General features: G+C 39.5%; 2 protein-coding genes across 2 annotated transcripts in view; both read right to left on the bottom strand.

Annotated features, from left to right (window-relative positions):
* Window positions 1-5,201: 5,201 nt before the first annotated feature.
* ISCA1 (iron-sulfur cluster assembly 1) lies at window positions 5,202-12,793 on the bottom strand. Its single transcript, XM_072360331.1, has 4 exons — window positions 12,648-12,793; window positions 11,911-11,964; window positions 10,182-10,287; window positions 5,202-8,356 (listed from the first exon to the last, which is right to left on the bottom strand). Exons 1-4 carry the CDS (start codon window positions 12,726-12,728, stop codon window positions 8,208-8,210), a joined length of 390 nt encoding a protein of 129 aa, XP_072216432.1. The 5' UTR covers window positions 12,729-12,793; the 3' UTR covers window positions 5,202-8,207.
* Window positions 12,794-16,135: 3,342 nt separating this feature from the next.
* TUT7 (terminal uridylyl transferase 7) overlaps window positions 16,136-24,247 on the bottom strand; it is a 34,950-nt gene continuing 26,838 nt past the window's right edge. Inside the window, 9 exon segments of the mRNA XM_072359964.1 lie at window positions 16,136-16,819; window positions 16,821-16,863; window positions 18,033-18,096; window positions 18,251-18,324; window positions 19,973-20,295; window positions 21,936-22,051; window positions 22,496-22,587; window positions 22,692-22,739; window positions 23,947-24,124. Of these exon segments, the coding sequence (XP_072216065.1) occupies window positions 16,798-16,819; window positions 16,821-16,863; window positions 18,033-18,096; window positions 18,251-18,324; window positions 19,973-20,295; window positions 21,936-22,051; window positions 22,496-22,587; window positions 22,692-22,739; window positions 23,947-24,124 (960 nt within the window). The 3' untranslated portion in view covers window positions 16,136-16,797.

Genomic DNA, 24,247 nt, shown 5'->3' with positions numbered 1-24,247 from the left:
ACCTGTCTGCAATTCTCATTCCTATTCTTAACGACTCAGCACTTTCCTTTGCAATACGTATTTGCGAACAACTACTACTAACAGACTTCTCATAAAGAAAGCTGCATTTGCTACATGCTGCAGCATCCCAGCCATTAGATCTCACTGCTGACTGTATGGTATGGAAGAAAAAGCCGTGTGTTTGCTTCAGAAGTGAAAGGTAACCCTTCCGCTCATTTTTGACATTTGTGAAAGATAACAACTCTGACACCTGAAAAGAAAAAGAAAAAGGGAAAAAAAAGAGGGAAACCTTCCACAATAATGAAAATGCTCAGAACTATAGAAAGAAGTTTTATTTTATTAATACTATTCTATTTTGAAAGGCTTTAAGTTTTGATATGAGTCATAGTTTGGTAGCTGGTGATCTTCATACAATACAGATCATCATTCCCATAAAAATCATACAACAAACAATATTTATAGAATCAGCTGAGTTGAAAGGGACCTTTAAAGGCCATCTAGTCCTACTCCCTTGCTCTGACAGCTACAGCTAGGTCAGGCTGCTCAGAGTCTGATCCAGCCTGGCCTAGAATGTCACCAGCAGGGCATCCGCCAGCTCTCTGAACAACCTGTTCCAGTGCCTTATCAGCTGTAATTTAAAAAACTTCCTTATGTCCATTCTATATCTCCACTATCAGTCTGAAACCATTTTCCCTTGTCCTATCACAACACGCCCCGCTTAAGGGTCTATTCCCTTTTTCTCATAACCTATATACTCCGCAAGCGACTACAGATGAAGATAAAAGCAAGATGACCATGTGTGATACAACAAATGGTGTTCCCAGCACTTCACAATGGTGACAGATCCCTTTGAACTGGTTTGCATAAATATGCATAGAAGTTTCTTTTCTACTGTTTGGAATGTGCTGTAGAGGACAACATGAAAAATTCTCTTATTTTTTTCACTCCATGCCTTGATAAATAAACCTGTCCAAAACCGGTTTTGAAATGTAGTTTGACTGGAACAGTATGTTTTGCTACATAGGCTAACATATCACTAACAGTAAGTAAATGAGCCTAGTAAGTAAGAAAGTGAGCCTAGGGATCTGTAGCATTTTGCATCCCTCAACTTACGTCCAGTACCTAAGGCCAGTCAGTTTATTACATAGGAAGTTGCAAAGATGATGCATCAAATAATGAAAAAGATGTGCTGTTTGTTTGATGTCATATACTAACAGCCACTGAATCCAAATATTATGCACTGAGTCATTCTTGAGTCATCCTCTTTTACTCAAAACTCAGAGAGACTAATAATTTCTGCAGAAAAGTCAGTAGCATCACTTAGAATAAAAATTACTTGAGGCAAAATGCCTATTGCTGGGATTGCAATGGCTTTCTGCTTTATTCAAACAACACTCAAAATTTACAGAAGAAAGCAAGAGAGCTGCTTCTATTAAGATAAATAGGTACTGAAGGGCATATAATGTAAAAGACAAAGCAGATTAAGACACCTGGCCTTTACCAGTATTCCCATCAAATGCACTGATGTACAGGACAAATGAGAAACAAACAAATTCACCTTTTTGATTTATGAAATGAATCATGAACAAATACCTCTTTCTTTTCAAGAACGGAACCAAATGACCGTAATGAGAACACCATGCATATGCGAAATACTGACCACGAAATGTTCAACTACTGTAGATTCTGGTACTTTCTATTTTTTTTTTTCTTTTTTCTTTTAGCTACAAAAATTCAGCACAAATGTATTTGTGACACTTAAGAAATAAAATAAAATAAAATAAAATAAAATAAAATAAAATAAAATAAAATAAAATAAAATAAAATAAAATAAAATAAAATAAAATAAAATAAAATAAAATAAAATAAAATAAAATAAAATAAAATAAAATAAAATCTCTGTATTTTCTTGCAGAGCATCATTCCATTAAAGCCTAGCATATCTTCTCATTCTGGCAGGTCCGCTGCATAGAGCAAAGAGCACTTTGGTATAATAATGTAATAATAATAATTTGGTACCGTAGAGGTACCCAGGCAATTCTCTGGGGAGGAACAAAGGAAGAAAACATCAACAAGGGGGAGAAGAGCATAGCGAAACAACTCTGAGGATAAAGGAGGAGAGCACAGAAAGCCTATAAATGGTTTTTACACTGCTACAGTTCTGACTTTCCAGCCCACAGAGAACAACTGCTTCTGATCTGTATCTTCCAGCAGCATACCATCCTCAGTCTGATCCATTTGCCTTCACTTTGCTGAGAAAAGTAAAGCAATTTTAATTAGAAGTTATAAGATATGAAAGTGGGGAAAATACTGGCAGGAAAATGCAAACACCCAAAATTAAGTCAGCCCCTCACTTCCCAGCAGCCTGTGAAGTAACAATGATTCTCCTGCGTCATGCACAACGGTACTCTGCCTGCCAGTTTACAACCTTAAATAGGGCAGCATCTCTGTCTTTTCAAGATGATTTCCAGTCCAAGGAACTCTCACACCAAATATGCCCAGAACACTATATTTTTTTCCTTCTCTGGCTTCATTCTTTTTCCCTTGCTTTCCCTTTTCCTATCACAGACAACACCCCTGCTCTCCTGCTGCCCATGTTCCAGCAGTAGAGGCCCCCTCAGGTGCCTGCCTGCGCCTTCCCCACCAGCCGACCGGCCCAGCCCCTTCACGCACTGTAAGCCAACCACCTTTACTTGGACCAGGGAAGAGTCCACTGGGGCATTACCCCATGGATCTCTCAAAGTACTAGGGGACAGAGCCCCTTTTATCTCTGTAGCCCAGTGCTAGTGAGCCTCTTGTCCTCTCCTTGTTGGCTGAGGTACCGAAGGTTCACCTTCTTCTCAGTCAGCCATCCCACCCAGTATGTATCCTGTGCCCCTACATTTCCTTTCTTTATACATACTTTGTAATCCGGGTTCAGTTTTTGTTATTTTGCCCAACTAGAACCATCTTTGTATCTTATGAAGTCAGTCTCTCTTTGTTCTGTCCAGCAAACCAGGTTCACAAGCAGGTGCTAAGCCAGCATCTCTGACCATATACTTGCAAGCTAAGTTTGTTTAACCAGCTCCACGTGATTCCACTTTGTGGAGCTAGGAGCACAGTGGTGAGCTGTAGACTTCCATTCCACAGCAGGTGATCGACCATAGGCAAGATTCTTCAGCTGGGTGGCAGCTGAGCTGATCAAAACCAAAGCCACCACCTTGGCAGTTCCATAGAACTTCCTCTGTGCAAAGCACAGCTCAGACAGCTTCCCACTAGAATGCTGTTTGCCAGGGAAGATTTTTCAATGTAATAATAAACCAAGAGTATTGTTTTCAGAAGTGCTACAGGCAAAGCCTCTTAATTAAGACATGTGGGCCTAATTATAGCACAAGGCTGTTCTAGCAAGTTTTATGACAGCCCAGGCAGCACAAATTTCATTAAGGCAAAGGAAGGCACACGTACAGACTTAATATGAACAGTTTTCCTTGAAAATGGTCAAAACAGGGAGTTTGTGGCAGTTGTTTTGAGACTTTGCATACTGCTTCACTGGTCTGGACCATGTCCACGATGAGGATAGCAAAGATCTTGTTAAATGTGTGACAGCCTTTAGTTTTAAGGATTGCACAAACACTCTGAAGTGGCAGAATGCAGATTACCTTGTAGCAGGCATTTCAGGCTCCCTACAACATGAGCAGATTATCTCTGGCTACCACTTTATCTCAGCTTATTACTGTATTGTGGATTTCCCATATTCCAGCAAGGGAACACAGGTTCCTCCCTTGAAGTACTGATAGGCAAAATGCAATGCATTAACACAAACTCAGCCTCACCAGTTGGTGTTCAGTCACGTGTTTACAAATTTGCTGTAGGTGTAGCAGCCTCAAACGGAGGACACAAGCATTCCAGTAATTCCTAAAAGCACTTCAGCAAACTGCTAGACCTGACCACTTATTATTATTTATTTGGTGAGGGGGCATTATTCATTAGCTATTCACTGGAAAACAAACTGTGACAACGTATTTCAACCAGCTCTAATTTGGAGGATCACACTGCACACATTTATTGTGAAAATGAAGGACAACAAGGAGCTTATTTCCCATTCCCTACTGCTTGTGTGCTTCTTAAGATCCTACAACATTAAGTCTGTTAGCACCTGGCCTTTTCTCCTTATTTGAATACTTGCTTGCATTTAAGCTTTTAATATGAAACGAGTGCAATGAAAAATAATGAGTACAATTAACAGTAAAGCACTCTAATTTAAACAGTTTTGCTACTCCATGCAACAATTTAGTATCGATTCAGAATACTGTAATTAGGAATTAAAGGTCTACATGGATGACTCGTTATGAACAAATTAAAGATCAAAACACATGATCAAAAAAAAAGGGAAATGTCTGGCTGGAAATCTCTGTGTAATGAATTCTGCTATTCAGGTTATTTCAATTTGTTTATTTATTTCTGCAGGCTCACTCACTTCATTAGCCAGGGGAACTTATTCTTGCTGTCTAGATTTAGTTTCAGTAAGATAAAGAAGGAACTTTTTGTTCAAACCATGTGAAGTAAAATCACTGTGCAATAGCTAAAACCCAGATAAATAAGGCGTGGAAGATGAATACATCCACAGTAACTTGTAGTTAGACATAACATTAATGAAGTACACTAGCATGCTACTATTCTTCAGAAACAAACGGGAAGTACAGGACGGGAAATTAGGGTGAACAACACAACAAATATCTTCATCAATATCAGCAAAAAGTTCTCTATGAGACACAAGAGGAAACAGAACGTGGGGAACAGGCAGACCAGTTCTCATTTTGAATGACCGGTAGCTGCAGTAAACATACTGCCCCCCTATGGCAGTAATTATCTGTTTCCATTAAGCGGGGCTATAAAGTTAAGAAAAGAAGCAGGGCACGTTTCTAGATCTGATCTAGGAACACAGGTTGTACCAGGGAAGGTTCACTCACGTTAAATAATTTACCCACTGAAAGGGACAGTAAGTGATGATGGCAGAGCTTGCTTCAGTTCAGCAAATAAGCTTCCCTTAGTGCATCTTTAAGGAAAATGCCAGCTCCTGCTAAAAACAGGATTAACATTAATGCCACTCAAACCCAACTGAGCTCTGCTAAGTTCCTGCATTTTAACTCACCTTCGTGAAGCAGCATTCCTCACATACCTTAGAAGAACAAGAAAAGAAAAGGCCAAAGTTCTCACTGTTTGGCTTTACAGCTTTATCTGTAACCTCTGCGTGTTTACAGATAAAAAGCTAGTCATGCTGAAAAGTAATTTTTCAAGTAATTTTTTCAGAGCTTTTCTGGGACAGATACATAAATGCACACTTTGCCACATGAGAAAACTACAGATTCCTGTCAAGAGAGACTGCCAAATTGCTGCATCATAAAAGAATTACCTGCCTAGAGACAACAACAAAGTGTTAGCACCAAAGTGGTATAGTTAGGAAATAATATTATAATAATTACAGTGATAAACAACATAATCAGACCAGCAGATGTGATTCAACACACACAGAACAATAATATTTTTACATCAGATTTTACAGTCCTAACACCTGCCTTACTTTTTTTTAAGTTCGAATTCATTCTGTGTTGTCATCTGCTGCAGGAATGGCTCGTATACAGAGCTGCTTAAGGTTCTCCTGAACAAACTGTCCTCCTCCTTGAGACATCCGAAGAGAGCTACAAAAAGGAGTGGATCATGAGCAACTTGCTGGTGCGCAAGGATGTTTTTTGTGTTTGTTTTAGGGTTTTACTTCACGCCCACCCCCATAGTTCTGTAAGAACTCCATCAGGACAGTTGCTGCATTTCCAGCCTCCCAGTTCTAAGAAAGGTTTGGTTCTTTCTCTCAAGCATCATGAATTTACGTCTGTATCAACAATCTCCATCACTTTCTCAGAATTTAATATTTTTAGAGTTATTAATTCAGGTAACATTAACACTGCATTTATTTCTTAACCCAGGCATACAAGCCTAATTCTCTGCCCTGCCCTCTGGCCCATATTTATAAATTGTAAGCAGAATCATTTCAAGATAGGAATCTTTCACATTTACCAACAGGCAATATTTATTATTATAATTCGGAACTCTACATACAGTATTGCACAAAATTGTATCAACTGACAAAACCATGTGCCTACAGAACAGTAAACAGCACTTAAGCAGAAGCTTACTTCAACAGACTGTGCGTTGTGTGTCAGTAAATTAACACATTTGAAAAGATTATTTCATGAGAGTATGAAAATGCAAACTTCCATTCAAGGCATACACAAAACACATGAAAAAGATTAATGCGTGTGCACAGGTCCAAAAACATCCCCAAAACCAAATGCACACTAAAACAAGAGAAATGAGTAAAATCAAAGCACTCTTAGCAAACACCAGCGCTACTACATTCATAGTCTTATCTGCTAACAAGGAGCATAGCAATGCAGTCTGAAGAAATGCCCTTAGCTTGTAGTTTTAGGCATACTGTGACATTAACCGGATTTTTGTTTGGCAAGACAAAAGGGTTTACAGCACTATAAATTCACCTAACCAGTGTTACACCAGTGACTCCTGAATTACTGTATAAAATAAAGTAACTGTGTATAGTACTTGTCTACTAAAGGAAGAAGTGTTTTTATATCGAAAGGTGACATAGCATACAACTAGAATTCAAGCATTTAATATTAAACAATAGCTCTGGAAATCCCGGCCTTCAATTCCTACGCAGTACATACCAAGAATGGTTTAATTTTTTTCATTTTTCTTCTTGCTCTACATATTATCTCAAGCCAGATCTAACTGGCTGCAATCCTACATCTGTAGCATGTCACTGTTGCCAAGTTGTCACAGGCAAGTGTGCATGGTGCTAAGAGCCCAGTCCCCAGAATCCTCTACTTTCTATTTCCACCCTTTTGACTAAGTGTTAACCTGGGAAACTAACCCTAACAAGTTACTGTCTTGTCCACAAAAGGGAGTAGCTTTTAAACAGGGAAATTAAAGGATGGAACTGTACTTTTCTCCTATCACCTTTGGGAAGTCTGTGAGACTGCCCGATTTCCAGTGGAATAGCATCCCCTAGAAAAACACTGCTTCAGAAGGGGGATAATCTGATTAGGAACAATCTATTTTCTTAATTACTGACAAATATTTTTAAATGATAAATGGTTTCCTGTAACCAAATTAACCTTCAGTTAGCTGTTACACGTAAGTTACTGTAAGCTTTTGAAATGAAAAATCCTAGTGCTACACAGTTACTAAGCAGAGTTTACAGTTCTAACAGAAGGAATAGCACACATGGTTAAAACAAAAAGTTAAAGGTTTCTCTCCCAGAAAAAGCGACTTACAGCTTTGGTAGGCAGATACCATAATGAGAATACAGACATGTCCTGTGAACACAGAATCAAAATCTGAAGCTTTAACACCTTTGTAATTTAAGTCACGAGAGATAAACAACAGAAATGTGAGGAACATGGGCTATATCCTGCCTTAGCACTCCAGTACCTGAATATATTTTATGTTTTCGAAAATCACTGAGTACAGCATAGGCTGTGCCTTCAACAATGCAAGGAACGGGATTAAAGTTCAGTTAGCACATTTTTTACCATCTCCACAAGCAGTGCTTTAGCAGCCTAACACTACACCAGTATACAAACTCCTTTTTGGACTTCTCTGGGTTTAGAGGAAAGCAGGCTACCAGACACATTAAAAACATAAAAGCATCAGAAATCTAAGAGAGGAAAGTAAGCATTTACATAATCAGTGAACTTTGAGGCTGAAGACCATATGTCTGTGTACATAAAACACGCGTAAGTGGTGATTTATTATTTTTTTTCCCCTCCCCTAATTCAAACCAGAATATACTGGCAATATACTTTCTCAAATTGCATCAGTTTTGGATGGGGAATGAGTGGAGTGGACAAAGAAAATTGCAAAGGAAAAGAACAGCAGAGTTTTATTTCCTTGGCATGTGAAAGTACAGTGACATGATGGTAGCACTTCATGTTCTTACCTTTTGGATTCCTACTCATCAAAAGCTACACCATAACTGCATCAGTGCTGCAATTTAACACACAAGTTACATATTCAGCGTGATTTAACTTTATTTTCCTTAGTGGTGCCCAGACTCTACACGCCCTAGAACCTGAAGGAAATTTATCTCCTTCTGGAAAGCCAAACAGCAAGTGTCTTGTGATGTTTAAAGTCAAAGAAGTAGTCCTGAGATTTCAAATGTTAAAGCTTTCTCCACAGCCACACGTTCCTTTGATGTTCGGATTATTGAAGACAAATTCACTGGACAATTTATCTTCTACATAGTCCATTTCAGTTCCTAGAAGAGTCAGCTGCGCTTTCTTCTCAATAAACACTCTAACCCCTTAAGGACAACAAAGAAAAACAAATTTACATAGAGCAAAATCAACCATCGTTAACTTTGAACTGTATTTCAAATAAAAGGGAAATGGTGAACTTTCAGTTTCAACGTTGATTAAAAAAAAAAAAAGTAGAAGCAAAATTTGAAGACCATCAACACAACTTTTTCCTCAACCTGTGACACTTCCACAGCATTTTTTATCCTAATGTAAAAATCTGTATAACAGTCTTAGCAGCAGTTCATCTTACGAACCAAAAAGAGATCTCTTTTCTAAAGCATGCAAGGTGAAATCTTGATGCAAAGCTGTGAGTAGATTGTTTTATCTGTTTATAGGGTAGGAGATAACAGAAATAACAGCAGCAAACAGCAGCAAAAAATGGTTAAAAGTTAAATAAGCAACTGTCAGTAAGCTGCTCTATTACATTACAAATTGAGATAAAACACATTGCTGTAACAACACAAGTCTGCAGGCAACTACATTGAATTTACCCTAAACAGATTTTCAGGGCAAATTTAGATAGCAATTGACACAGAAGGCTAAACCTAATGCGAAATTTTACAGACCTGATCCTTGAAGCGGTCACTTGCTACCTAAAAGCCAGAAAATTTGGGCTCACATCCAAAGCCACCAGCTTGATGAGTACAGAGCTATATAAAAGTCAAAGCCTTTTGTGGAAATCTGTCTAGAAGCAGCCAAACAAAACAGAAAGCAGAGACATCTGAAATGCTGTCTGTCTTTGGAGCTTAAAGTATCTCTTGACTGAGAGAAACAGAAACGACTTTTATCTTCCTTAAGATCCAAACCAGAAAATATGTTTTCAGCTCTATAAAGCCAGAGCAGCTCTGAGTCAAGCAGAGGTAACTCCCGAAGCAACTGAAATCAAAAGGCACTTGCATAATCATGTGGTAGTCCCAGTCTCAAGTGCTCCAGTTCAATTTAGTCATTTGTTGTCCCAAGTAATTCTTTGTGTACGAGAATGAAATGTATTTGTGGGTCACAGATATTTATGACACGGCTGGAAGGTGGGCTCTGCTTAGCAGCATGCTATTTATAAGGAAACAATTCCAATATCCCATTCTTATTCATATCTCCTACTTTTCTACCAGTAGAGTTTTTTCTGAATGTAAATCTAGTATTTACAAGCAAACTCAGTAATTCTTAAACAAAGCAAAACAAACAAACAAACAAACAAAAAAAAGAGGAATATTTTAGAAACTTCTTGATAACAAACATTATATTGATTCTGTGAAAATCCCTGTTTCACAGAAAGACCACAAAGAAATTCTGAAGGCTGGAAAAAGCCATGGAACTGTCAATATTTTGTCAATCTATCTGTTATAGGGTGTTCAACAAAATTATCAGGCAGCATGCTTAAACATCAGTGAATGGACATAATTTTCAACTAACGCTTAATTAAAATTGAAGCAATGATTGTTACAAAACAATCTGAAGATCAAAAGCACGAACGGGTTAAAAACAAATTACAGATCAGTAAAACAGAAGACGAGTCAGGGAAGACTTGGCAAAATAAGGATTTTAGTTTTGAAAACTCTGGTTTTAGGTATGCTGATAAAGTGTCCCTTTCTATATGCATTTTTCCGTTTTTTTCTCTAAATACCTAAGATTAACCACCGCCAAAAAACATGAACAATTGGCTGTACTACTTATTCTGTGCAGTAACCTCTGAACCACAGATTGCAAAGCTGCAATGCAACAGTAACTCCAGCATCAGAAAGCTAGAACTTCTTGCTATAATTTAGTACTCAAAGCAATTTCTAACCCAGCTTTCTAACCACATAAGATTGCTCTACTCCAGCAGAAACTCACCATCTTGAACTACTTCTTCATCAGAGTCTCCTTTAGACTTTGTATATTCTAGTGTGTAAGAAAGTCCATTGCATCCCCTTGTACGAACACCTACTTTTACACCTACCTGAAAAAAAAACAAAACAAAACACAAACATACATGATTTTTCTTTTCAAACCTGTTCTTCAACACCAAGATATAAAAGTAGGCGGAATAACAAAATGATGACATTTTGCTCTAATATATTCTTAAAAAGAAGTTTTGAAGTGATAATAAACTACTGGTACTTCTGTAAGTGCCCAGTCTCATAAAGACAGTAACTTCTCAAAAACATTGTGACTTCAATATAAACTTCATTCAGATGCTAATTTGGGCACTATTTTAAGATTATTATGATTAATTATGAAGCTGTGAGGGCAGGCCAAGGGCAGCTGCTATATTTTTACACTCCTTCTCTAATGACCATCAGAAAACGACTTCAAAGTTCTGAAAGAATTTACTTTGATTTCTTCATTACTCCTACTGCCTTTTGCCATTAAAACTGAAGACCAACCTCACATCAAATATAACCATTTGCTTGCTGTGTTGATCCATGTTAAACCCAACCAAGACAATATGTTTGTAATCATTCACAGCTTCCCTCAATGATCTTCTATGTTCGACAGAAAAAAAAGCAGCCATGTAAGTGAGGAACTAAGAAAATGTGGTACAGAATCAGAAAGACATGTGTCCAGTAATCTTTCAAAAATAACTCTTCCATTTCCAGCAAACCACTATTTCATAACTAAATAGTTATGAAATATATATATAAGTTATAAATAAGTTATAAATATATATATAAGTTATAAGTTATGAAATATATATATAAGTTATACTCTGTATACCTGTGTAATCAGCGTCACAATAAAAATCTACCAAAACATTATCAAATGCCATCAAGTGGGACCTCAAACAAACTGTGTGTGATCTGCTCAGACTGAGCACTTCTGGACAGGAAACACTAGATACAGTGCAGCACGCTGGAAAACAGGAACACCATTTATAACGCAAGGATGACTGACCAGCTGAGCTGCAGGTTTTGGGCTTCCTTACCATCATTTGTGTTTTGAACAAAAAGCCCAGTTATTTACAGATGTACAGGAAGAAAAAGAAACAATGGGAATTGCACTGAAGTTAAGAGAGAATATTTCTCTTGAAATAGTACTAGCTGTAAGGCAAAATAAAAACAGTGTCTGTTTTTATAGTGGTTAGAAAGCAAGACCGTGCTTTCCTCTGAAAAGCTCAGTTTTTAGGTGAAATGATGCTAACTTACAAAAAACGAACTTTTAATCAGATTTCTAAAGTACTGTGTGTTTTCTAATAGATAATGATCGAGCACGACAGTAACACATCTCATGACAATCTGTATAAAAACTAATTATTGTCTTAAAGCAACAGTTGAAGTCTTCTTTTAAGTCACCCCTACGCCATATGAGAAGACTTCATTAAAAGAGAACAAGAAAAGTTCCAAGCTCAACTTCTTTTCGTGTTTTTTTTTATCTCAAAAGTAACTGTACAGTGACACAACGTTACAGCAAGCCACCTCCTCCAGCCATTTCATTCCATAGCGAAACAGTGCTTAAAAAACATTCTCCTTTAAAAAAGCCCCCAGCATCTCTGAGCTGCTGGGTGTTTACTTCAGACTTCCAGGTTAGCCAGAAGTGTTTTGTGAACGTCAGCTGCACAGAACGACAGCCCTGGTATACTTACATGCTCAGGCTGGTCTTTAAGAAGTTGTTTTATCTTCTGGACAGCTGACGGGGTCTGAAAAACAAAAATACACACATTATTTCAAATCGTTACTTCTTGTTTATTTGCAGTAAGCGCTTGCACAAACAAGTGTTTAACAGAACTGTGTTATACACAGTTCTGTTCTGACGTTGTGCAGTACAGTTATGCTTTACACTACGCTCTGGCTCCCCATTTGCATGGCCACCTTTGGCACAGCCACCTGTCACATCGCCAGCCCACCTGCTGCAGACCGGCTGCCTGCCCTCAGCAGCACCTCACGACTGCAGAGCCCAGTCCGTGCCGAACAGAGTTCCTGCCGCCTCCCCACTGCCAGCAGCTCAGGTACCTAAATCCCCTGGACTAGCCTTTCGTTTCTGGCCAGCCTCCGTGCACACAGCCCGCTCTTCGCTTTCAGAACACGACGTATTGACACCTGTCTGTAGGTACGCACGCACCTCGCACGGCCGTGCCCAGCTCCTCAGCCTGCCGCCCGCGGGCCCCCGGGCGGTGTCTCCCAGCCCTTGCCCGCACCCAGCCCTTCGCTCGCCCTTTTATCCCCAGAGGCCCAGCAGCGCTCGCCCCGCCCGCCGCCTCCGAGCCCGTTGTCACCCCGAGGCCGCCCGCCGCGGGAACAGGCCCCGCCGCCCGGCCCGACTCCGACAGCACCGCCGCGGGGGGTAAACGGGGGCCGAGCGCGCTCCGCCCGGGGCACTGACCAAGGTGAGGGCGGCGCGGGTAGCCTGGATCTTCCTCTTGCTGACGGCGCGCACCGTGGCCCGCACCACCGACGATGCCATCACGGCCCTCCGCCCCGTCCTCTGCCCTCTGCCATGGGCACCGCTGACGTCACGCCGCGACACCGCCCCTCTCTACGCGCTTCCGCCGTCCGCCCTCATTGGGCAGCGGAGAATGATGGGCGGGCGGCCCGCCAGGCACCCCCCCCACGCTGCAGGCCGTGCTGCGCCGCCGCCGTCCGCGCGGGCCCGTGGGGTGTGTGTCGGGAGGCCGCTCCTCGCCTTGTGCGCTGAGATAAGCGACGTGCGGGGCCCGGCCGTGCCCGCGGGGCCACACCGACCCTGCGCACAGGAACCACGGCCGGGGAATGCAGATACAGCGTGATGAAAACAGGAGCAGGCGTCTCTGCACTGCCAGAGGGTCACCAAGGCTGGAAAAGACCTCTGATATCACGGGCTCCAGCCACCAGCTCATCAGCGCCACGCCCGCTAACCACGGCCTTCAGTGCATTTCTTGAACATCTCCCGGGGCAGTGACTGCCCCGCCTCTCTGGGCAGCCTGTGACAGTCCCTGACCGCTCTTTCTGATAAAAAAATATTTCCAAATATCCAAAATGAGTTATACGGCCCTCGGCAAGTGGGTGGGATAAGTCAGCCAGGCTCTCTACAGCTCCACGAGAGTGTGGTAAAGCACTGGTTGGCCTGTTCTCTCGGGTAATGGCAATAGGATGAGGAGGGAATTAACTCAAGTTGCACCAGAGGAGGTTCAAGCTGGAAGAGTGGTGAGGTGTTGGAACTGGCTACCCGTGGGGACGGTGGAGTCACTGTCCCCGGGGGTGTTTAAGAAGCATGTGGATGTGGTGCTGAGGGTGTTGTGCTTTTATCCAGCAGATGGCCGAGCATCAGACCTTCATCTGCTCGCTGCCCCCTTCCACGCAGGACAGAGACAACTGGAAAAAATTAAAGTAGTTTGAGATAAAACCGTTTACTAAGATAGAGAAAAGGATAACGCTTATGGCTACGTATGAATATTTATATATGTATATGAACATATATAAGAAGTGTTACACAAGCAGTTACCACCACCTATGCCCAGCTAGACCCTTGCATAGCAAAAGCAGCGATGAACATTCATGCCCTTCAAAACTACTTCTGCATGAAGTCATGAGGTCACAGAGTACAGAATAACCCTCTGGCCAGTTTGAGTCAGGTGTCCTAATTCTGCTCCCTCCCAGATCCTTGGGACCTTTGCTGGCAATGGCCTTGGCTTTGAGCAACACTGCTCAGCAGCAACTTTAAGTATCAGTGCGCCACCAGTGTTGTTTTTCTCCTAGAATTGGGTGCTCTGAAGAAAACAGCTCCATCCCAGCTGAAACTAAGACATGGGAACGTGGTTATTGGGCATGCTGCTGATGGGTTGATGTTGGAGTTGCCGATCTCAGAGGCCTTTACCAACTTTAATTAGGTTCTACAAAAGTATGCAGAAACATGGAATGGTGACCTGCAACACGGGGTACATTCCACACGCATCCATCACTGTGCTCTCAACTAAGGAGCACAGTTCATGCACTCCATCCAGGCTGCCTTTCTGCATCCTGTGCTACAGCCCTGCTTTGGAGTCTTAAAGTATAGCATTTACCGTTTTTTTACATATACGATTGTGCCCGTACTCAAGTAAGACACAGTCTTACCTCAAACAGGAAAGTAGATACCAAGTGTGTAAGAACATTGCATTGTCCTTAGCTACACAAAAGATCTGGCACACAAGAGGTACACATACCCTCATCTGAAACATACGCACTGACAAGTGGAAGGCCTTAGATGCACTACTGAACCCGAGGCCTCAGTCAGCCATGCCTGTGTTAAGTACAAGCTGGAAGCAAGTGTGCAAATAGAACCAGTTTCTCTGTCAGTAGCTTGCTTTACCACAGTCACAGAGTATCACAGTATCGTGCGAGTTGGAAGGGACCTTAGAGATCATTGAGTCCAACTCCCGGGATTCGAGCCCTCTGTGTAGCAGAGCAGCATTTCTGCCACTTATGCCACAGGGGGGATTCGAACCCTGGGCCTCTGGTGTTGCAAGCAGCAACTTATACCACTGCGCCACTGGAGGCACATTTACCTCCTGGTATAAATGTTATGGAGACCCAAGCAGTGGATGTGAGTAGCGAGGAGTGCGGTGTGTTTCAGCAGTGCCAACAGTAGGCCAGCTCTGCTGGTGCAAATCTTTATGAGTGCAGCAAGCGGGCTTTTCAGTGCCGGTGAAAACGTACAGCTAATGGCAATGACTTTTGAAAGAGGTGTTTTGTAGCTGAGAATTTGCTCCATCAGACAGCGCTATCGTAATCTCTGTTGTAGTTTCCATAGAAATGAGAAGTATTTTCAGTGAGCTGGAAGTTGTAAGTGTAATCTCTAGGGTCTAGATGTGAGTTTAGAAATCTCACAATCGAAAGCTCCACTGTAAAACTAAAAAATATCACAATGGGAAGGTGCTGAGTATGCAGAAACAATTTATTTAGTTTTAAAAATACCTTTTATCTGTAACATTATGCCGTAGTCTCTCAGAGGTTTATACATTTTGCTCTCATCAACAAAACACGAAGTATAAACAGAAGGCTAAATAAACTATACATGAGGCATGCAAATGCCCTGCATGTGAATTTTTGGGGTATGAATGTGGAAGTATAGAAAAAAAAATCTCAGAGGAAAAAAAAAGATTAAAACAATATGAATAATATGCTATGGAGAAATAAATTGGGATTATTTTCTGTTTGTGGTGCTGGCTAAGATTGAAAGTAGGTAAAGAGAAACATCTTTAGGGGGAAAGATAAACATCCAGAAATATAAAAACAGCTGGCTGCACGTGGATGAAAAAAAACCCAGGAGTTAGGATCCCAGCTAACTAAGGTCACTTTGGAAATTCTAGCCTTCACCTTTAGTGAAAAACAGACAGGTAAGGGGGAAAAAATTAAATACAGCATTTTATAAAACATGTCACTCCAATAAATTAATGATTAATTCTACATTTAAGTCTGGAATACTGAAAGCCACAACTTAAGAAGAAATACAGAAACGTAAGTCTGGATTTTGATTTTATTTACTTATTTCAAAGTCATAAATAACAGTGGTTTCAATTTTACCATGTAATTATCTCCTGAACAAGACAGAGAGTACACTACCAGCTCTGGAAAGACTTCAAGTAAAGCTCAAGTTGATAAACCTACTAAAATTCTTGGCTGGTCCAAGGATCCCATTCACATTTTATGAAAATGCACATGCGTTTTCCCCAGATGCCATATATCATTTCTCTATTCCATAAAGCAGTTATGTCTGTATCCCCAAGGTAATGAAAAAGATTCTTAGCAGCATCAAACAGGACTGACCTGTTTCTTAGTTGGTTTTTTTTTTTTTGTCTTTTTTTTTTTCCTTTTTCTTTTTTTTTTTTTCTTTTTTCTTTTTTTTTTCCCTCCCTTCTCCTCCCTTGTACACAAGCACAGCAGCAAATTAAAATGTCACAAAATCAAAGACGGGGCTAAAAACTAAAAAATCTCACTGGTACTCACTCTGCTTTGCTGCAGAGACAGTTTAACATATGCTTACTAGTGTCTGTGATTTCAGTCCTCCACGTGGGGAAAATAAAAACACCACAAAAGCCTGTTTGCAAGCACAGTCTACAAGCATTTCAAACACTTTTGCACAAAGATTCAGTAACAATCAACATATATAAATAATATTTGCTCCTTCAAAAAATCAGATTTTGAAGAAAATACATTTATTTGGCTTGCACACAATTTTAGTGCATTTTAAAATGGTCAGGCTGAATGATAAAACCTTGGTCCATTTTCAGTACCTGCATTCATCTATATGATTTATCTATTAAACAAATACAAAACAACATGGCTTTCTATTAAAATGCTCAGACAATCTATTTAGGAGCAAGGGGTCTATGGTATGACACCATATTAAAATCCTTTATTAGCAATGTAAAGTAAGGTTAAAGAAACATAGGTATTTTAAGTTGAAGGTTGTTTATGCTGCTGTCCTGTGAATCCAGATGCTTTAGCCAAAATAAGTTTCTAAGTGAATGAAGTAAATTGCAACTGTGTTGCAATTTAACAGTGCTTCACATCCCTCATGATTCTTGCTGGGTTCTCTAGCGAGGCTTTTCCCTGAGTCATGTATCTATTGGAAAGGCTGCCTGAGATCAGGAGGGAAAAAAAAGCATCACACTTTAAAAGCTTAAAGGTTTCAAAAAGCCCCCAACCAACCAAAGAAAACAAACAGACACAGGAAAAACCATCCCAGTAACCACCATCAGCACAAATAAACAGAAACAAACAAAGAAACCAATTAACTGAAACAATCAGGAAGAAATTATTGTTAAGTCAAACTATAACGAAAGCACACACAGATCAACTTTATAGTATCAGGACAGCAGGAAATATAAGAATATAAAAAAAGATACATTTTCTTTTCAACTAAATGTCTGGAGACGAATTGCTTTGTGTTTTAATTCCGCCAGCCTTGCAATGACTTTTTCCCCGCCCCACACTAAACTGAAAACCTAAAAAGATACTGAATAGCAGTTTGCAAAGACTTCTCAAATCTCCCTTTAGATGCCTCAGAAGAGGTTTATGTATTTGATGGAAAAACGCAAGCTGCTGAATGGTTTGCAGTTGCACACAAAACTCAAAGTAATTAGAAAAAAGTCAGTTGAAAAATCTTCATTGTGCCACTAAAGATGTTAAATGTGTGCAATTTCTGTAAGGAAGCTGCAGTAGCAACCATGCATCTAACACAGTGCACAAAACAGCTCTGATCCATACAAAGGCCTCTATGTCATCATCTGTCTGCTACTTGTAAGTGTAATTTTAACTTTCTCCCGTTTTGGCAGCTCAGACAAAGGATGTCCTTTCACTGTCTCCCTTAAGTAAGCTGATCATGTGGAATTCTAGATGATTACTCTGAGGAAGCCTCACAAGAAAGTGCTCCACATGTCGCCCCTGAAGAGAAACAAAGAACTCCATCTATGCCAAAACAGAGGGAGAGAATAAAAAGATTGATAAAACACCTTATTTTTCTGCAAAATAAATCTATCAGAGTTAAGGAACAAATGGCTGTCAGAATTGACATGCCTTGTAAGTTTCGTTCCCAAAACACAAATGACAAGATGTACCTTTCCAGCTTAAAAAAAAATAAATTAATTAAAAAATGGAGTGGCTACAGATTATCTAGCAACCTGTTCAGACTGCTGCTGTGTTCTACAAATTAGGCAGAGTTTCCGTAAGGACTGATTTGATTGAGAAAGTAAGTTGAAAATGCATGCTTTTACATTGAATTTCTGAGTTGAAATTAAGAGAGACAAACCTGACTGGGGACTCAAAAGTACTTTTCCTTTTTGTTTCTTTTTATCTTCATGTGGAAGCATTCCCTATAAACAACACATACATACTGATGAATCTACAAAACTGAATGACACAAATGCATGTTCTCCTTGAAAGCTTAAGTAAAGCTACTTTTAAGTTCCTTTACAAGGGTTTCAGAATATTTAAAGAGATCCGGGAAAAAGAACACTTAATGTTTACCTGATTTAATCGACCAGCATGTTTGGCAGCTGGAGGTAGAGGGGATCCACACACAGTTTCTGGTTTTGAACCTCCTGAAAAAGTCATAATATAGCAAAGACTTACTATTTTGAAACTACTTTCCATCTCAGGTATCCTAAGATACAAAAACTACAAAGATACTTGCATTCTACCTTCACAGCACAGAGAACTTAAGACACCGATTAAGACTGGAGCCTTCAGAAAATGAACAATGATACTGGGTTAAATGAATTGACCAAAGTCCCACAAAGTGTTTATAGCACCATAAGTCACACAACCAGATCGCTTGGGTCCAGAGATCTACAGAACTATATATAGAACTATAGAATTATGTTCTATATAGAACTATAGAACAGCTCAGGCACTAGACAAGCAAAAAAGATAAAGCTGATCCCAGATCAATTCTCCTTTTCTACAAATATATTAATTCCCAAAATACCCATAATTCCCATCAGGGACTACAACACAGTCAGGTATACTCCTTTTCAACTCAGCAAACTCAGTATGACAGCAAAGGTAATGTTAGCAAAAAATGCTCAAAGAAACTCAAAAATTAAGTTTAGACTTGATATGCATCTTCAAACTGTTAGAAACCTAATAAAATGTTTTAATAATAAAATTATTAAACATAAAAAACCTAATAAAAATTTTTCATCCACCCAATTCTATTAGAATAGAACACTTGCAAATATCCTTAAAATTCTGAGTGTGTGTACAACCATTTTCTTACCACACCCAGTGCTCTGGTAGCACAATCTTATGCCTCATCCTACCAAATATACCTGATTAAGACAGTTTCCTTATCTGAGCCAGAAGGAACAACTTTCTACTAGAGAAGAAATGATCTGAAACTGTGTATGCAATGGATTCCTGTATTGTATTACTTTGTCAAGTAAAGAGCAAACGGTAGTGTTTTTGGTTTTGTTTTTTTCTATAGTATGTATATCAATGCTTCTGCATTTACTTAGGGGAAAACTGCAATACGATGTTCCTTTGCAAGCTAGCTGAAAGTACCATGCACCATGCCAAGAAGTTTACTTTATATTAGAGTGATTTTCTTACAAAAAGGGTGACTAGAGATGTGTCCAATGTAAAGGATGACTTAGATACTACTTAGCGGTTCACTGTTTTCAAGTGTGTCAGTCGAGTTCTATGTTTTAGGCTATTTTTGAAGTGTTATGTGTTTTTTATTTTTGTTTAACTCAAAGTTGCAACGTGACTCCAAGAAAAATAAGACATTTTATCTACCTGATTACTGTGTTAGGAAGGACAATCTTTATTTCTTCCCACTCAAAATATTTTATCTGAGCAATTAACTTTTAGTGACCTTAAGAAGAAGGTCTATTTTACATGATGTGAGGGATCTACAGGCCTTTCCTGCTATTCCCTTGCGTTGAAATAGAAGTCATAATTTGAAACATTAACAAATTTAAGTAGTGAAGACAACAGAAGCAATTTCAACAGAGTAGACACTCTACACTATCTACAGCTACCACCCAACCTGCTAACAGAAACCGCAATTCTCAGGACAGAACGGTTTTGAGAGATTGGTAAAAATAAGGGAAAACTGATCATGTCTGGCTCTATTTCTAGAAAGTCAGTCAGTATTTACATGAGCGCCATTCAAAGGAGAAATCTTTACCCATTAGTGAACCTTGTAGCTGGAAGTTCTTTAACTACTCAGCTTGATCAGTGTCATACCTGCAGTTACTTTATACTGCGGGCATTCCTTTTTAATGTGGCCTTCTCTTCCACAGATAAAACAACGTTTTTCTTTTAACTCTCTGTCTTCTAGTCGCTTCCACTTCTCTGTTGATTGCCTGGGAGACTTTTCTTTTCCAGTTTCCACTATTCCCCTTGCTACTTTGCTTTTCTGATGTGTAAATTGATGCAACTTCCCCTCCTTGACAGAGCTTTCCTTTTCTGCTATTCTGTTCTGGATTTCTTTGTCTTCTTTGCTTTTCTCTTTGTTTTCTGTGTACCTCTGGTTTTTGCTGTCTTCATAATCACATCGTCGCCTTAGTCTGCAAGAGAAGAAGGCTGCAAAGTTCATGTCTTATATACATAAAAGACAAAAACATGAACACTGCATATGGACAATAAATGGAGCTCCTTTTAACCCACTTCAGCGGGTTAAACAAAGCTGAATGCTTTTGACTCTTTTAAGAAACAGTCCTACGCTGATATAATAAATAGTAACAATTTAACTTTACAATTAGATTACAATGAAGCTGAAATTCTAATTACTTTTTTATCTAAAATACAAATGCATCAATGTGAAGATCTTGGTGCTGGAGCTGCAAAGACAGCAGAAATAAAAAAGACACCAAATTAAATGCTAACAGATAAAAATATTGTTTTCATTCTACTTCTTGTACCATTCTAGGAGAAATCTACCTTCCTTCCAAAATGGTGTATATTCACTCTCCCTACAAAGCATGAATAAAGGAAGAAGCATCTAGCATTCAGAGCGACTTAGAGGCATATCAGTGAGGACCTAGGTGCCATTACTGAACTGGTTTCATTTTACTTATTTACTCATGAACCAGAGAATGAACAGTCAGTGTCTAATGATGATAACACGCTCCTTTGCTTGGTCAGACGCAGCACTAATGGCAAGAAACCTGAGAAAACTCATAAAAATGAATAAACTGACGAAATGATGGCAGATGAGCTTCACCAGAGATAAACTGTAAATGATGCATTCTGGCAAAAATAATCTAAACCATGGCTATGCAACATACGAATGAAAGCTGGCAATCAGACACAAGGAAAAATATCTTGGAAAAAAAATTAAAGAATTCTCAAAAACAAAAAAACTCCACTCCGACACAAACAAGAAAACCTGACTAACAGTAGTAGCCAAGAAGTCTACCAGAATATTGGTGTAATCAGATAAAATATTAACAACAGTATAGAAGGGACCTTTTTTATTGTGCTATGTAAAACCATGTCATGCCTCTATCCATGTACTTTGTGTTGGCCTGATGTGAATACTTAAAGAAGGAAGCAGTACAGTTACAGAAAGTACAGAGAAAAGCACGTAAAATATTAGAACAAAAAGGGCACAGACACGAATATGGCTAGAAGCTACAAGGTGAACACAATCGTGACTTAAAAATCTCATCCAGGCATTATCATGACTCACTAAATCCCCCTATGAAATGCTTATGAAACTAAAATTGAGTCTGGTTTAAAACAGATAAAACAAAGTCATACTTCACACAGTAGTCAGCATACCTCTGGAACTGATCACCATAGAAGATTGTTAAGGAAAACAAGAGATTCACGTTCAACACAACTGATAAAAAGGTAAAATCATACAAAACTCCAGTTCAAAAACAAATACTGCCAGAGCAGGCATGCACTCAAACATTTTTTATTTAGCAACTGGAGATGGTGTGGGAATGCAAGAGATCCCCAGAAGACAGCCAACTGTATATGTATACCTGTCATAAGGGGCATCTCCTACTGCAATGGCTGGACAAAGGACTGTAAGAAACATCAATGGTCTTATACTGTTTATTTTCATAAATGCGAAATTCCATTGATTTCTGTTCTATGGAATGCTGTATGGAATATAGCCGTGAACGCACAGCTTTAGCATTGCTATTCTAATCCTCCTTCTAAGGAAATATGTCAGAGGTCCCACAACTGTACTCACTTTCGTCTCATGGGACAGTCTTTCATGAAATGGCCAATTTTACCACAAATTCTGCAGCATCTATCATTTGGTGCCAATTCTCCTTCTGTCAGTACCTCTGGATCAAAGAAGTACTCCTGAAAAAAAAAAAAAAAAGGCGCATATAAATTGCAAATTCATACACTGAGTAAGGTGTTGAAATTTTGCTTATGTACAGTCCTGAAAGACCTGACAAAATAAAACTGTCCACTGCTTCCTCCTCCTTACAGGCAGCCTGCTGACTACCAGGTTTGCAGATTCTTTCATAAACAAGTCTTAAAGAACCCCAAGTGTTTTTGATGGGGGCTGAACTGTCTATAAGCCTACAACAATGAATATCCCCCCTGATTAGCATTCTGTATGCTCCCACAATTTATAGGCAAACGATATGAAAGCAGTACTCAGTAATAACGGTTTAAGGATCTATTAGAGCTCTGATGAAATTACGAAAAGAAAAGCATTAAGAAATCATAACCATATTCTTAAAAGTGGTAAGTCACACAACGAAAAAAATGCATATATTGCCCTTAGAAGCAGCTTACCATTTTTGATGGATATTCTTTAGGAAATATTTTTACAGGAGTACCAAATACTCTTCTGCCATTTATAAAAGCTTTCATTATAAAATTTGTCACTACAGAAACACACAAAAAAAGAGAAAACATCATGTGAGCATCAGACTAGCCAGTAAAGCAAGAATTATCACTTCATACCCAAGTTTTTCAACAAGAAACTTACTTTTTCTTGATAATCCAGCTCCAAGATTGTGGTTCAAATCAAAGGGGTCTGTATGGAAAGCATTAGAGACATGACTGAAATATTTACATACACATTTATCCACACATACAACATGAACAACCCAAGACACAGAAGCACAGAATTAATACAGCAAAATTAGACTGTTTGTGAATTTATGGAAAATAAATTAACTTCATGGACAAAGGATCACATTAGTGCAGATGAAAAGTGAATGAAATAGCCCAAAGCGCATTAGGCACAGTATATATTGACAGTCGAGGGAAGGAATTGTTCCAGTCAGCTCTGTAATTTCGCAGCATCACCTCAACACTGTGTGCAGGATTGTGCACCACAATATAAGGATATAAAGCTATAAGGGAACGTCAGAAGGAGTGCTATAAGGGTGATGAAGGGTCTGGTGGGCAAGGTGTATGAGAAGTGACAAAGGTCCCTTCGATACTTCAGTCTAGAGAAGAAGAGACAAAAGAGAGGCCTCATTGTGTCCTACAGCTTCCTCATGAGGGAAGCAGAGGAGCAGATGATGACAACAACAGGACCTGACAAAATGGCATGGAACTGCATCAGGGGAAGGTCAGGCCAGGGATAAGAAATATGTTCTTCACCAGAGGGTGGTCAAACTGTGGAATCTGCTCCCCAGGGCAATGGTCATGGCCCCAGCCTGCCAGAAGCAGGTTCAAGAAGTGTATGGAGAACACCCTCAGACATAGGGTTTGAATTTTGGATGGTACTATCCAGAGCCAGGAACTGGGCTCCATGATCCTTGTAGGTCTCTTCCAACTTGGAATATTTTGTGGTTCTACAAACGAATATGCTTAAGTTGTATGCAGGGCCAGGCAGCAGAAGTTCTTCCTACGAAAGTCACATGGGCCAGCAAATGACCTATGGAACACTTCTAAAATGTATCACTGGATTTTCCTTATAGAGATCTTAGCATTAACACTGTAATACATCTACAGCATTAAACTGATCATTCAAATATGAACTCTGCTAACCCTAGTATAAGTGGGAAAATCTCACAAGCATTTCTGCTTTGCAGCTTTTTTGCAGGTAGGAAAAGAGAATAATTTTTAGCTCCACTGAAACTGAATGGGAATGTTGCGAAGTCTTAAAACATGAGAAAATAGAAACTTATAATCTATTAATAGACAACTGAGTAAGCCAACACAGAATGACCAAGTTTTTCATGTGGACATTACAGACATTTCATACATGGATGTACACTCTAGGATTTTACCTTCAATAACAATGTATTTGGAGGTCCACTGCTTCTTGAAAGTTGTAAGCAGGTTCTTTCTCCTAATGCAGATGACATGCTCTTTAAAATCAAATTCTTCTGTGTAAAAACGAAGAAGTCCCAGCCACAGCTGCCCTACAGATTCAGTGTTTTTGCCATAGTCAGGCCAAGCAACTGGCTGAAAATGACAGAAAGATGTTCATTTCCTATACTTACGCTAGGCAGAATAACTTAACAACTTTCACCTCCAAAACAATCCAGTTACTCCAGGATACCTTCTTTCTAAACGGCCACTAAGAAC

The sequence above is a fragment of the Excalfactoria chinensis genome, chromosome Z, assembly GCF_039878825.1.
Source record: "Excalfactoria chinensis isolate bCotChi1 chromosome Z, bCotChi1.hap2, whole genome shotgun sequence".
NCBI classification, from domain to species: domain Eukaryota; kingdom Metazoa; phylum Chordata; class Aves; order Galliformes; family Phasianidae; genus Excalfactoria; species Excalfactoria chinensis.
Note: the sequence above shows the minus strand (reverse complement) of the source record. Positions and strands in the feature narration are given on the sequence as shown.

Excerpts from the sequence above, each read along its gene's own strand:
- ISCA1 (XM_072360331.1), bottom strand. The coding sequence starts at position 12,728 with ATGGCATCGTCGGTGGTGCGGGCCACGGTGCGCGCCGTCAGCAAGAGG. Across the intron at positions 11,965-12,647 it reads CCCGCGCCGCCCTCACCTTG|ACCCCGTCAGCTGTCCAGAA; the intron begins GTCAGTGCCCCG and ends TTTGTTTTTCAG. Across the intron at positions 8,357-10,181 it reads TGAAGAAGTAGTTCAAGATG|GGGTTAGAGTGTTTATTGAG; the intron begins GTGAGTTTCTGC and ends GTTGTCCTTAAG.